We start from the raw sequence: 16,337 nt of genomic DNA on the forward strand, positions 1-16,337 counted from the left end.
CACGCTACAATCAAAAGATACACGTGTTCTAATCATTGGACCATATGCTCTTTTTAAATGACACGCAACAAATTACCTAGAATTATATATTATATATTATATATATATATATATATATATATATATATATATATATATATATATATATATATATATATATCCTGGGACATTTTTCACACACAGTCATCTGATCCCAAATTAAGCTTGTACAAAGCTTGTGCTATGGAAACCAGACAACTGATATACTACATATACTACTTTTTTTGGAAATAAAAACTTATATAGATAATTACACCCAGACTCAAGACAAACAGACTTGTTCATGCACACAAATGTCTGTCCAGGGTGGGAATCGAACCCACAACCTTCGGCGTGAAAGGCAATTATCTACCAACCACACCAACCACGCCAACCGGCTCGTCAATATATTATGTATGTTGATTCATTAATTCGTTTAATTGTTTCGACGCTTATCGTTAATGGGGTCAAGTTATTCGGGTCAAATGTATTATAATTAATAAAGTTGTTATAAAATAATTATCGTTTCAATGTCAAAGTTGGAACGCGAACTTTTTTGCTCACAAGATCCGTTATATACGAATAAACAAACCATTTATTTACTTATTTCTTAGTAAATATAATTACCTAACCTAAGCCTGTAATTGTCCCATTAATAGCTCTTTTATATAATGCAGTCGATTATACTATATTTATTTATAATATAACATCGTTTCACTAATAACAGTGATACATAGTGAGTACCATAGATAATTCTAGAACTCGACCAATGATATAATTTCAGTTGTTGTTATAAAAACAAAAACAAACAACCGAATGGATTTTGATACAGTTTTCACCAATAAACGGAGAGATTTATGAGGAAAATTAAAAACGTATAATTCATTGATGTTCGGCGTAAATTAGCTGAAATATAATTGATGATGTTAAATGTCAGAGTGATATGCGACACTGACCGTAATAATTATAACATTACAAGAACACAAGCATCAGAACACAGACAATTGCAGGTTTCGGAAAAAAATCATGCCGACTGGGAGAGCTTTACTAGCGTGGGCCGTGTAAACCTATTTATATGTAGGATATCCTACAAAATACATAATATATTTTAAAATATATATTAGTATGTAGGTACACAATGAAGGCAACGTCTATTCCCCAGTGGTTCACAAATTGAACAGTGAAAAATGACCGGGGAATTCCCGTCGGACCGCCAAATTGATTTATCTAATCCATAGGGGCGGCTGGCGTCCGTCGAAATAAGGGCTTAGGTGTATTATTAACGCTGACAGCGTACTTAATAAATCTGTGAGTAATTAAACATGAATATAAAAAGTATAAATAGAGGTTCTTCTATTCTTTAAGGTAAAAACGACAAGGAATAAATCTCAAATATTCACCGCTAAACAGCAATAGTTGGTATTGTTGTGGTTCGGTATTAGTCTATGTGCGATTGTGACCATTTGCTATCAATGTTGTTAGTCTACCTATCTCTTTTACAATAAAACAAATATAAAAATAATTCAAACAGCCACTGACTTAAATAGACAAAATTCCAACAAAACAAATATATATAAATGCGAAAGTAACTCTGTTACGCTTTCACGGTTAGAACACTGAAAAGATTTTGATAAAATTGGTATGAAGCTATATTGAACCCCGAGGAATGACAAAGGCTAGATTTTTATCTAAACTAGTTTCTAATAACCCCTTCCAAAACCATCTTACCTAACATGCGGGCGAACACTAGTAGAAAATAATTTCATTTAAATTATAGCAACGGTCCAATCCATTTTATTTATGAGGAGATGATGTTTAAAAACGTCTACCAATTATGTCTCATACTTTCACAGTTAATTACTACGCAACGGAACGTGTATTTACGTATTTACGTTACACAAGACTGGTTTTATTTTTATAAGAAAAATCTTTTCCATTCGCCTAAACATCGACGCTAGACGCTTTTAGAAATACCACGTTTCCGTCTGTACAATGTTCAACTGAGACGTCTTTGGTAGCTATCGTGATAAAATTTAACAAGTCTTAACATTTGATAAAAAAAACTGTGATTTCTTTGATTTTTTTTTTTTATAGAATAGGAAGGCGGACGAGCATATGGGCCACCTGATGGTAAGTGGTCACCAACGCTCTTAGACATTGGCATTGTAAGAAATGTCAACCATCGCTTACATATCCAATGCGCCACCAACCTTGGGAACTAAGATTTTATGTCCCTTGTGCCTGTAATTACACTGGCTCACTCACCCTTCAAACCGGAACACAACAATATCAAGTATTGCTGTTTTGCGGTAGAATATCTGATGAGTGGGTGGTACCTACCCAGACGAGCTTGCACAAAGCCCTACCACCAGTAATATTCAATTTAATATTCCGAGTCCATATTTAAATAAAAAGTTATTTGGTTTTTTCTATCGAAAAATTAATAATAACAGCCTATTACTAGTCTGAAAGTTGGATATGTGTAAATGTTCATGCCTCGGAAAGCACGTATTTTTGTCACGTATCTAACAAATATTAACCATGACATCGTCAATGTACACTGAACTACTAAGTATTGCTATTTGACGGTAGAATATGTGATATCTGTATATGGGGTACCTATTCAGTCAAGCCTTACCAAGTAAACATAAAGAAATAGTCCTACGCACTTGTCTAATCTCCCTTTAGAAAGGCCGAGTCCGAAATCGGTCAGAATATAAAACTCAAGACGCTTTTTTTCTTACAATTACGTTTGACCGTTGACTTGCCTGATCTTAAGCACCGACACGGTCTAGGATGTAGCACGCTTGCCTAGAAGAAACCTGTTCACTCTGGATTTGAAGACACCAACGTTGTACCTATCAGGAAATACAGACTCGGGCAAAGCATTCCACAGTTTCGCAGTGCGAATGATGAATGTAGATTCAAAGCGTTTCAGGAATCAACTTCTATACTCTCCATTGAGCACCAGTGGCAGCATCTGACGAGTTTGGCTAGTATATCTATAATATAACTACTTTAACTGTAGAGGTAATTATAACAGATAAACATGTAACCCCAACCTATATTAACCGTTTGTTGCGGTATTAATCAATGGTAAACGCCTCCATTGTTTCCGTTCAAGGTCGGGCGTGAGTTTTTTTAAATACATGCGCGTGATCATTGATCTTTCGATCATTCATTGAATACTAAGAATTGTATTTAATATTGCGCGTGTTTTTTAGGTTTACAATATTAAAAAAAAATACATAAAACAAAATTTCATGAGTCAATTTGAGTGCGTCATAAGTTTTAGTTTAATTTTAAGTAATCACATTAAATTTAGCTGTATTTAAAATAACTTAAAACATTTTTTGCAACATAAAAATTAAAATAAATAATAAAAGAAATGGTACAACACGGTCTTATAACATGGGTTCGTGTGGATAATTTGGAATTAATTGAAAGTAAGCAAAATTTAATTAGAATCGACACAAGTTGAAGGAGAACCTTTTTATTGAGGCTATTTCTGTTACTTCAATCTGATTGAAGGATTAATAATTCGATTCAAATCGCTTTCAATATAGCACTTACAATACACTTGTGTCGTTGCATTGATTGCGTCACTCCCTTGAAATTTCACTCGCTTCAAAATTTTTACAAGTACAAATTACACCTTTAAGAAAAAGGAAGAAAGGAAGGAAGCAGTAGCGATTTAAGATCGAAACGTTTCGAACAACCATTGGATTTTGGAAGAATATTGGATGAATTTGTCAATTAAATTAATTTTTTTTTGGCATCTTGCCAATTTCCAATAACTATCATTGCTATGCAAATTTTCAAACGTTACAACGGTAATCATTTCGTTTGTATTCACGTTGGTGATTTTTGAGAAACTCATCTAACAATTCACAGTTATATTATAGCTAATGTAGTGTTCTACCGCAAAACAGCAGTACTTGGTATTGTTGTGTTCCGGTTTGAAGGGTGAGTGAGCCAGTGTAATTACAGGCACAAGGGACATAACATCTTAGTTCCCAAGGTTGGTGGCGCATTGGTGATGTAAGCGATGGTTAACATTTCTTACAATGCCAATGTCTAAAGGCGTTTGGTGACCACTTACCATCAGGTGGCCCATATGCTCGTCCGCCTTCCTATTCTATATATATATATAAAAAAAAACATTTGTGAGTTTTAATTTCATTATGAAGTGCATATACAAAAACTATATTAATTTAATTTTTCTACTAATAAATGAGACGTTTCTCTGTAATGTCTAACTGAAAAAACTACTAAACAAATATACATATGTATTAGTATATACTATAAATATATAGAGTGACTATTGACGTGACAAGCTTGAATTTAATGTTTATATTTTTATTATAACAATTATTATAATGAGAACTTATAGGATAAAGTATATGGGGTAGGTTTTGTACGAAATAAATTATTATAATTATTTTGTAAGCAAAGTAGTAATGTGAACAAAGCAGGACTATTACACCACATTTCCTGTATTATGATTTAATTCCCTACCTTAACGAGAAGAGGGCTAAAATGCATTATATTTATATCATATTCGCATATGTCACAATTAGATTGGCACGGAACTGCATCGTGCAGTATGAAGAAACTGTTCCGCCCTAAAAACCTTGTCATTAGAATGGCTGTCATGGACCAGCGACGGTTGTGTCGAAGTGACATTTTATACCCAATGCTTAGACCAGACTTGGATTCCCTAACTGTTTATATGTTATAAATTCGTTTTTGGCAAAGTGTGTGAAGGTGGAATTTTTTAACCGATTTTTATACAACTCAATATATTTTCTTATGTTACAGGTAGGTAGACGGGCCAATAGATCATCTGATGATAAGTGGTCACCACTCAATGCCATTGGCTATGTACCAAATATTAACCGAGGAACTGAAATGTTATGCCCTCTGTGCCTGTAGTTAAACTGGCTCACTCACCTTTCAAACCGGACCTCAACAATACTGAGTATTGCTGTTTAGCGGAGGAATATCCGATAAGTAGGTGGTACCTACCCACAAAGCCTTACCACCTAGTAAATGATGACGTAAGAAATTGAAACAATAACCTGATCTTTTACTTTTATCCATTCATCCATTACATCCATTTTAGTTTTACTTCCAAAGTTCCGATAACAACTTCACCGAGATTTAAATAATAAACACACCAGTAGAAGTAATAAACTTTATAATTTTTTAATTACAATATCTTTAATGTAATAACTCATGAGATATTTTCAATTTAATTAAAACAAAATATCATATATTGTTAATTCGATGACAATCGTTCAGTTCCCCTTTTTTATATATGCGCGGGAAAACTATTTTTTTTTTTTAACTTTTTTTACCAAACAATACAAATGACGTTCTGAAACCGATTATATTTTTATTAAATCAAATACAATATAAAAATATGTAATTATAACACATATTAAGTGAAACGCATAAATAAGTATTTCTAACATAAAAATGTAATTTTTCGCGGATCGAAAATACCATGGAAAACTAAAACTCGACCACTGACGTCACGTCATTTTAAGGATTTTAAGGATTTTAAGGAAAGTTGTTGATTAATCTTTACCCATCCTGCCATTGGAATATGTAACACATTATGTATTAACTTAGGATATATTTTAGATATCTACATTAATATTATAATAGTTTGTAATGGATAAACTCAAAAAGTACGAAATCGATTTTAAAAATTCTTTCACCCACAGAAAGCTTGATTATCAGCGAGTAACACAAGCTGGGTACTATTTTCAAAAGGTTCAGAGTTCTTTACGAAAATTGCAATGATGTCGTTTCAAGTCGGAGCCGAATGTATAAAATAAAATATAGCGATCACAGTTATAATGTCTTAATACGCAAACCCGTAATTGTTACTTTCGGCGAACGAATGTATTGAAGCATGAAATACAATACCGAGGTGCAAAACTACAGACTCTTGGGTACCGTTATCATTTCTCAGCATTGTATAAAATCTTTGATCTCAATTTAGTTATATAAAAAGTGAACTGCCTCGTTGATCTAGTCAGTGGTTAATAAGACAGACCTCGACCTCCTGGGTTTTAACTTCAAGTAAAAAATATTATTAGGATTTACTGCCGTCGAGTTTTATATACCCGTGCCCTGATGAAAACACGTGAAGCCGTTCCTGCGCCTGAACTCTGTCATCAAATATGTGGAATTTTCAGAAAAAATGGAATGTGGTTACAATTATCATGTAATATTTTGATAGCTACAAAACTTTACTATTTAACTTAACAAACGATATAATTTACTATGTAGTATATAACCGTTGTTATTTTGATGTATGTACATAATTATTTATCGTTAAACAGGAAATTATATATAGTAATTGCCATTTAGAAAATCTTCTAGTGATTTCTAAATGATTGTCTATAAATCGTCTAACGGAAACCGTATCTAAAACGTCTTTCCGCCTCATTTCCGATATAAAATTGATAACGTTATGTTCTAAATAATGAAAATTAATTCGCCAAAAGAATATTAAGTTTTTATTTTTTAAAGTCAATAAGTATAAAGATGGTTAAACCCACCGAGGTTTAATGACATGTCCCATTTATTGACATTTAATTGTATTGGGCAAATAAATTTGTTCCCGGTTGTTCAATATTTATTTATTTTCTTAGTCAATAATTTTAAATGAATGAATGTATAGTTTGTTTATAGTTATAAATATTCAATGTTATTTCGATAATTCATGCTAAATCATTATTAATTTTTAGGTTGCATGATTTTAATTTATTAGTTATTGTAATTTGATATTTAGTATTATTATTATTATATAAAGAACGACCGACTGTATTAATATTATTTTAATGAGCACACCGTGTCCACATGTATATAAATATATCTAGCTTAAAATTGTGTAGGTTCGTAATTTTAATGTCGTTAATAACAGCCGGTAAATGTCTCACTTCTGGGCTCAGTCGACCCTTTCTTTTTTGAGGAGAAGGTTAAGTAAAGAGTTTAGGCGCAGGATCAACGGCTTCACGTGCTTTCCGACACGGGAGTGTACTCATTTCTAAGTTTCAGACTCCGGGATGCAACTGAGAGATTTCGACAGAATAACCTAATAACTTTGTATTATAATTAAAAGCTTTTATTTAACATACATGTTACGAAGTATTGTCTCTTAATTGATATAAGGAAAATTAGATTCACTTCCTCTTTGTATACTTCAGACGAAGAAGCTCCTCAAAGATCAAGAACATAAACCGATTTTTTTATATAAAAGCTTGATTTTGATATTAATTAAAAACGAATTATGAAATATATATATATAGCAAACTGTAATGAGTTAGTCACATTCCTCACGATATTATCGCATGCCCAAGGACAATCAACCTCGCGTGACAGCACATCGTGAGCAAACACTTTTTTTTTCATATTATTCAGTGGAAAATATTTAGAATAAATTTTTATTCTGGCACGTCGTTATGTTTCGTTTGAAACGTGTATGGGTAGCATTATCTTATATATATATTTATAAAATCGTTTGGCGCGACTGGTTATTTATCGACGCACAGCCGAAACTAGTCTACTGCTACTAATCACATTTATAAAATTAATAATATTAGAAACCTATGCAAATCAGAATTAAAAATAGTTATTATACATCAATGACCGCGCAGATTGGTAGCATGAATACTAGAAGCCTTAAGAATTTACCTTTTGTATCGCAATTACGATTCTCTTGACCCTTACGAGAGGAGGCAAATGGGGGTGTGCTTTATGTATTTCACTACAACTTCAATGTCGAAGTGTTTCAACTGTCATTGTATAAATTTTATGTTTAGTATTTTTTTTTCCAGTTAGACATTATAAAAAAGTCTCATTTAGTAGTAAAAATATTTTCTTACACAAAAATATTTATACAGTGTATAAGATATTAATCTTTATTTTGAACACTCACTTCAATCGGTTCCGTGGTGTAGTGGTTATCACATCTGCTTTACACGCAGAAGGCCGCCAGTTCGATCCTGGCCGGAATCACATTTTTTCTTTTTTTTTTTTTAACAAAACAATCATAGTAAACATTCTTTACATTAATATATATATAAAAATAATAAACGTTTCTGTAATTAACAACATAGATATTTCACGGCTAAAGATTCGATAACTCGAGCGTAAAACTGCTATACGTTTAACTAATAAGTGTTTTTTTTTTTTTAAATCTGCGGTTATGTATTTTACTTCATAGCACTAATGAATAATTAAATATAATTTTTATTCAGTGAAGTATGACATTCTTAATCGTTTATGGATCATATCGTGAGATTAAGAAATCACGTACTGAGTTTTTTTAAATATTTTTAACATAACATATTAATTAAAATATGAACTCAGTAACTTGCATTTATAGCTAGATATAGGGAAGGGCAACGGAGCTCTAGCTTTGGGGACTCTACAAGGGGCGTACATATTAAAATATATTTTTGCAGATAAAAAAAATAACATCCGTTCTATTAAAGAGAAAAAATATTCACATTCACAAAATACTTTTTCAATGAATGAAAATCAATTACAATTAAATATTAATAATTTACAAATTTTAATTATGATTTCGCCGATTAATTTTTTATTATAACAATGACATTATTTATTATTTAATTTTGACATTTTTAATAATTACTGATGATTTTTGTTACTTTTAATTTAAATTTGATTAGATTGAATCTGGACGTATGTGTATTCTACCAACCCGCATTGGAGCAGCGTGGTGGAATAAACTCTAATACTTCTCCTCAAAAAAAGGGAGAGGAGGCCCTTAGCCCAGCAGTGGGACATAAACAGGCTGTTACTACTGAATCTGGAAGTGCTATGTACACTTGTAATTGACATGCATATTAGATATACTATTATTGTTTTCTAAAATAATTCTTTTCAATGTTTATATGTATGTTGTAAGCGTGCTATTACAATTAAATAAATAAAATACAAAAAAAAAACTTTTCACCGAATTTCAAAAAATATTCGGGGCCTCCGAGCCTTTACAGGATAAGTAAAATGTCGTCATTTATATTATAAATATTAATTTGTTGTTTATTATCTGTAAGGTTTAATGATGACGTACTAGCAACATCACGTAAGTGATTGATAGTGTATTACGTCACGTGTCAATCCGGATAAAACTTCAACGTCAGTAATAGAATCTGGCCATTATTAGTTTGGCGAATTAATTAAAAGTCTATTAGGGGTTGCAAATGACAATGCTATTTGAAGGGGGCTGAAGAACGATGTATCTCTTAAACTAATTATCGTTTTAATCGAATTATATATATAAATGTAAACTGTAACTTTCTGTTTCTCATATATATCGCTTCTACTCTGGTAATTTCATCGAAATCAGTTTGTACATTATACTCGAGTTATTTATCTATTTAAAATACTTTACAAACCAACAAATTTTCAACAGTTTTAACAAAAAGCAGACAAAATGTCATGATACATTCTATACCAGTCTAACTTAAGGATAAATAGATATTCATGAAGGAATAATACAAAAACAATGATAGCAAAATTATATGAATGCATATATATACACTTATGTATATTAAAAACAGTCAAGCTTCACACCATAGCTGCTTGACCGTTTTTGGTAAAACTTTATTTTAAAAGGTTATGATTAAACTTAAAAATATAAAAGTATTTTGCAGGTCTTAGGTAAATCATATGCCCCTTTCTGAAGTGTACGCAAAATTTCATGATGATCAGTTAAGCAGTTATGGCTTGAAAACGTGACAAACAAACTCACTTATATATAATATTAGCATTTATAATATTAGTAAGAATGCATATACAAAGAGTGTGGTAGCCCAGTGGACAGCACACGTGAATGTTAACCGAAGATCGCGGTTTTAAATCTGGTCAAGTATCCCTGAGTGTTCATGAGGTTATTAATATATAATTTTACATGCCTAGTTCAGTAAGTAAATAATAGTAAATTGAACCATTCGTTTGAAAATAGTTTTCACGATAAATCGTGACCATAGAATAGAATAAGTGTTTATTCATAACAGTTTATGTAAACACTATGAGGAATAAATTCGTACCTAAACATATTAAAGAAAAGTAAATCCTCTCCTTATGAGGAAATGGTTTCGAGCTTAGTCCAATGTTGGTAGATACACATGTGACAGAATTTCAATGAAATTAGACACATGCAGGTTTGCTCACGATGTTTTTCTTATCGCAGGCACAAAATGATAAACACAAATTAAGCATACGAAAATACTAAGACTATACAACAAATAATTTGAAACAACAATAAACAGAAACGAGTCAGTATGCGGACAAGCATGTACCCCTATCCACCCCATCCACCTATCTAAACTTAGGGTGAGAGAACACTCTTCATGTGAATGTGACATAGGCGTAATAATCTGTGCATTGTTGGCACAACAATTGCCAAAAATCTTAGTTAATTATAACAATTACTTTTTAAAGTCATGCCATATGAAAACTTTTTAAAATTACTTTAAAATTATTATTTTTATTCAAATTGATTTTTAAAAGCACTGAGTCATCGAGCGATTACAGGCGGCCATTCAAAAGCGGGTCATGGTCAAACGAAGAGTTAAGGATATTATTAATATCATACGAACATTTTATTACATTTCTGTTTACGTATATGGTTATAAAAAAAGGTTCAAACTTGACCCGATTATGAAACAACATTATGTTATGAAAAATATAATTTTACAAAGATTTGGTAATTGTTTCCACAATGTAAATTCACTGCTGTTCTCTTGCGGAGCAGGCTTGGAGCTTGTTCCGCAATGCTGATCTAATGTGGAGTGGTTAGTGGATCCAATGTGGACATGTGATAGAAATTCATCGAATCCAGCTTTTTCCTTAATAACTGAACTGGAGATGAATTACAAAACATAAATTGAGCATGTAAGAATTCAGAGATGCTTGCTATTCCACAATCATTGGTTAAGATTAGACAGGCGGTTGGTGTGGTTGGTAGATACTTGCCTTTCACGCCGAAGGTTATGGGTTTGATTCCCACCCAGGACAGACATTTGTGTGCATGAACATGTCTGTTTGTCCTGAGTTTGGGTGTAATTATCTATATAAGTATGTATTTACAAAAGAAAAGTAGTATATGAAGTAAATCAGTTGTCTGGTTTCCATTGTACAAGCTCTGCTAAGTTTGGGATCAGATGGCCGTGTAAAAAAAAAAAAGATTTGCAAAGGCGAACCACCAAGCAAAAATAAGATTCCAATTGTAAATAACATTAATGTTTAAATGAAATGAACCAACATTATTATAAACTTATATCAACAATAATAATAAACTAACAATTCATTCAAAACACTTAATAAAAATATACATATTAAATTTTTAATTAATTAATCAAACAAGCTCAATCATTTATGAGCTTTGTCATAGACATAACACATAGAATAAATAAATTAGTTAAAATTAAAAATCATTTTTATAAACCATATTGAATGCAAACATCTCTCTATATGGCAAATAATACGGGTTTCAATATTACTCAATACACCTGTGAGATTTTCAACCTTGGTGATATATATACATACATTATAAATTTGCAGTTCAAATGCTTCAAATACATATAGAATGAATCATGAGACCTTTAGGCATTGCATCTTGTATTTACTTATGAAAGTGAGTACAATCATTATTACATGTTGCTTAACTTAATATGTATTATAAATGCAAAAGCAAGTTTGTTTATTTGTTATCCTTTTACATCGAAACTACTACTGAAATTTTGCATACACATTGTTGGGGTTATTAAGTACACACAGCACCTAACACTTGCCACCCCCTCCCTTACATAATAAGAACCTAAGCGTACTTTCATTATTTATCGTATTTATCTCTACTTTGCAATTTGTACTTAGACTGTAAAAGTGCCTAAAAAAATTGTGATTTCATATTAAGTTAATTTAAAACATATTTACTATATGATATGTTTAAAAAGTGAGAATTTTGAATTCAATTCCAATTGGAATATCCTATTGAAAGTCATTCTTTAATATTCAATCATATATGTAATTAAAAAAATTGAAACGCTACTAATTAAAGGAAGTAATCTGTTAAGATGTTGTACAAAAAGATTAATTTTGAAATCCAATATTGTAATAAATTAGATTCATATTTTTTTATTTGTCACAGAGTAAGTAATGTCAAAACTTACTTTGTACTAATTGTGCTTATTTGTAACTAAATTTTATTTATAGCAGCAATTCTGTTAAAAACATTTAAGCTAAATTAATTAAAACGACCAAAGTATATATCTGTCTCTTTCACATGTGTACAGTTAAAAATCTCTCATTGCTACCTCAGCAGGACTAAGCCACAGAACCATTTGCCATTTGATAAGAATATAAACACAAATTATGGGATCAACAGAAAAATAAAATCTAAGAGAAAAATAAATAATGGAGTCATGGGGAATAACTATGATTTAATATTTTTTACAGTTTTAAAGTAGCATAAGTTTCCTCATTGAAGTTGTTTGTAATGCTGATCATAGAAAATCCCATTGTTAAAAGTTAGTCATACATATAAATAAATTAAATTGATGTGCGAGTTACCAAAACAATCTCCAAACAACATAAGCAACCTCCTTTTTTATTTTAGACTTCAGTACATAATTTAATTTAAATATTTTATAATTATAGTTTAAATAGGCCATATGGACATTAAAAGGCAGATTTTCACAAGCTGAAACTATATAAAATAAACATATCAAACTAGCGAAGTTTTAAATGAGGACACAATATTTGTAGTATAATAATAATATTGGTGAAATTTGTTTTTTTTTTTGTATTAAATTATTATATAGGTAACAGTTGTATTGAGCATATATGTGAACATATTTTTTTTATTTTATTTTATTATTATTAAAAATACTGAACTGAAAATTTCTGTGAAGATAAAATACTTTATTTTCATTACATGAAAACTTATCATTGTAGGAAAATAATATGTATGTACAAATAATTACTTCTTATCAGATTAGATATTGCTTATCAGCAGACTAATATTACTACCCATGTATATTGTATGAAAAATAAATATAGATTTTCGAACTATATTACGCACAAGTACAAGAGAATTTAATTTATTCTTTTTTTTTTAATTTTTCACGATGTCAATGACATACCACCACAGAACCGAGATATCGATACAATCGATGTATTGTGATACAAGGTCACCTATATAGCCTAATAAAGAGCATACGGGACGAATACACTTAGATATGGTATTACATTGCTCTCAATGATATCAGCACTAATTTTTATAATTTAATGACTCACCCGTCCGGCTGTTTAAATTGGTGTACCGGCCGATGACAATGAAAAAGTTTATTTTTCAGTAATAATTTTTTGATTACTTAAATGGAAATTAATATTATCGCCGATTTCTATAGGAGCATCATAAATTTTTGAATTTGTAGATAATTCTGTACATGATCTCTAAATAAAAAAACTTATCATAAGAATGTGGGAAAATTACCTTGTCTAAACATTTCAATTCCTCCGTTGGATAAACTGTTTTTTCGCACCTTGCACAAGTTTTATTCATTGTGACAAATTAAAAAACACAATCACTAAAGAAATATGAACAATATTTAACAGACACAACTTTCACGTTACACAAACAAAGTTCAAAATTCACTTGAATTCATAAAAACACTCACGAGCACGATTTTCGTAGCATCCTCGAACGCGCATGCCAAAAAAATGACAAATGGCGGCGGTCAATGTTGCTGTCGCTAGCGCAAAAGCTACCATGTTTCATCAACCATTTTAAATGAATGGGAGGAATTGTTGTTTTTTTTTACATAATTTACTAATTATTTTAAATTTAAATGGTCATTACATAGTTGTTTAGTGCAATATTTAAGTTATTTTTCTAACCATTATAATAAAAAGGATTATTTTTTAAAATCTCAAATCGTATTTAACATTACAATCTTATATATATATCAGTATTTGTGTTAAAAATTGGATCAAATCTAAAAAATTTAATGTTTGTATCTCATAAAAACGTCTACATCCAGATAACTTTTTTTTACTTTAAATAAACCATTGAAATTATTGCTCACATTGACACTTGTCACGTTTTAAAACTGACAACGCTTCGTTAAACAGTTGTTTTGAAGTTTGTATCATTTCTGTTAGATTTTTATAGTCATCTTGTTTTTCTTCTTCAATCATTTTAAGTTTGTCTTCCATTATTTTAAGTTTTTCTTCCGCCAATTCTAATTTGTACTTTAATTCATCTTTTTCTAAAGCTTCATATCCTGTTGGAGTTTCTGATGAAATTGTCTCACTCGGCTTGTTGAATACTACGATTGATGATGGCTTCTTCGTTAAGGATGTTGTTCCAAATGTTACATCGTATTGCTGTTCTTTAGTCAATAATATCTTAGATGTTCTTGATCCTCTTCTAGAACCTTCTTTCAAAGCCTTCAGTTCTTCCTCCAAAGATATCACTTTCCTTTCTAACTTTTTCTTCTTCTCTTTCAGCTTTCTATGCGCTATATCCAATTCTTCCCATTTGTGACGTTCACAATCTAACCTCTCGTTTAGCGTCACAATTAAATCCGATAACTTTTTTATTTCATTGTCTGTCGCTGTTTTCATCGGAGTAAAGAAAACACTTTGTAATGAACATTCCTCATATCTTAATAACTGAGCTCTCAATTCCTCAATTTTTGTCGCCTTTTCTGATGCTTGTTGTCGAAGAGCGTCAATTTTCGCATCCGTATTTCTGATTAATTTTTGATACTCTCCAATTTCGTTATTCATCTTTGTTATCTTTGATGTATTCTCTTTCAGAATTTCTTGGTAGTAAATTTCCAAATTTTTTATTTGATTCTGTAACCGAAACGCAAAACGTTTATGAATATTGTAAATATTATATCGTTAATTACAAATAATCAAAATTTATGTTACGATTAGTTATACTAACTCTTTGCTCTGTTATAAGAAGATCATCATGGTTACTTTTCTCAACAAAAGTTTGCATTTTTTGCCTTACAGTTGTCGAATCACACTCTAAATTTCTTATTCGACATCTTGCTCCATCCAATTTCTTTTTTAATTCTTGGTTTTCTTTTCTAAGCATATTTAAATCTTTCATGGCTTGGTCTATATCTTTTTTCCTTTTCATTTCTAATTCCCGAATAATCTGAAATTTATAATATAATATTTTACCACTAGTAACAATATTTGCATGAAAATTTGCTTGAAATATACAGAAACTCACTTGAGCTTGATCCTTTCTCTTTGATTCTGTCGTGTCTTTATTCTTACCGTTGAGTTTTTCTTCTAGTTCCATATTTTTTGCTTGTAATAAAACAATCTGCTGTGCTCTACCCTTCCAACCGGCTAAATCATTTTGCAATTCTTTTATACTCGTAAATTTATCGCCAAGCTCTTGTTGCAGTATTTTCGTTGCTATTAATATATCATTCTTTAATTCAAGATTTCTATTTTTGCTTTCGTACAGTCTTTTATTGACTACAGTAAGCTTATTGTTTAATTCTTTCAATTCGTCCGAATTAACATCGATTGTTTCTTCCTTGCAAAGGCAAGCTTCTAATTTTTCATTCTCTTTATTGATAATATCGAGTTGCATTATTTTTCTTTCGAGCGCAGCATTTTTCGTTTTATAACTTTCAACTTCAGCTACTAAATGTCGGTTCTGCTTGCAGAGCTCTGTTATTTTAGCACTTATTATTCCAGCAGATTTTGATGAAATTGCTGGTCCAGTACTAGATATGATGTCACGTATTCGTTGCTTAAGGTCCAATATAGTTTTATTCAGTTCTTTCATCTCTTCGTCTTTCATAAATATACATTTACGTAGTTCGTTATTTTCACCCGTCGTAATCTAAGAATAAATAAATATTTAGTGTTTTGGGTTGGGTTGATGCGTGTAGGTAGTTAAAGTGATAAACAAGTAATTTTTTTGTCCCTTTTATTTACATTTATTATGAATGAATGTTTGTACTTTCAAGAAATAAATAAAATAATTGTGATATACCTTAAGCTGTTCAATTAAATGTGCATTTAGTTCTGGAGGATATAAAATATCATCTTCGTCTGGTTTATCAAGTGCAGCTAACATTTTTAGTTTCATTTCATCCGTCTCATCGATTTTCGCTCCCATTTCAGTTAACTTTTCGTCTTTTACATTGCCTTTAGATCTAATTTTTATATTTGAAGATACTTTTTTGCTATCCATTTTAAATTTCCTATCATTTCATTTGAAAAGTATTGAT

At 30.8% G+C, this 16,337-nt stretch overlaps 2 protein-coding genes and 1 non-coding gene across 4 annotated transcripts in view; 1 reads left to right on the forward strand and 2 right to left on the reverse strand.

The window, feature by feature from the left end:
• The window catches only part of LOC126779105 (LIM and SH3 domain protein Lasp), a 38,528-nt gene extending 24,746 nt beyond the window's left edge, over positions 1–13,782 (reverse strand). For both annotated transcript variants that reach the window (XM_050502947.1, XM_050502946.1), the window contains exon 1: positions 13,562–13,782. In XM_050502947.1, the coding sequence (XP_050358904.1) occupies positions 13,562–13,630 (69 nt within the window). In that variant the 5' untranslated portion in view covers positions 13,631–13,782. The remainder of the gene's footprint in view (positions 1–13,561) is intronic.
• Positions 7,980–8,052, forward strand: Trnav-uac (transfer RNA valine (anticodon UAC)). Its single transcript has one exon. It is a non-coding gene; the product is annotated as a tRNA-Val (tRNA).
• Positions 13,783–14,142: 360 nt separating the features above from the next.
• Positions 14,143–16,300, reverse strand: LOC126779013 (coiled-coil domain-containing protein 13). Its single transcript, XM_050502764.1, has 4 exons — positions 16,100–16,300; positions 15,320–15,946; positions 15,023–15,241; positions 14,143–14,928 (listed from the first exon to the last, which is right to left on the reverse strand). The coding sequence occupies exons 1-4, from the start codon at positions 16,298–16,300 to the stop codon at positions 14,143–14,145; spliced, it is 1,833 nt and encodes a 610-aa protein (XP_050358721.1).
• Positions 16,301–16,337: the final 37 nt, after the last annotated feature.

Source organism: Nymphalis io, chromosome 28 (assembly GCF_905147045.1).
Source record: "Nymphalis io chromosome 28, ilAglIoxx1.1, whole genome shotgun sequence".
In the NCBI taxonomy this organism is placed as follows: domain Eukaryota; kingdom Metazoa; phylum Arthropoda; class Insecta; order Lepidoptera; family Nymphalidae; genus Nymphalis; species Nymphalis io.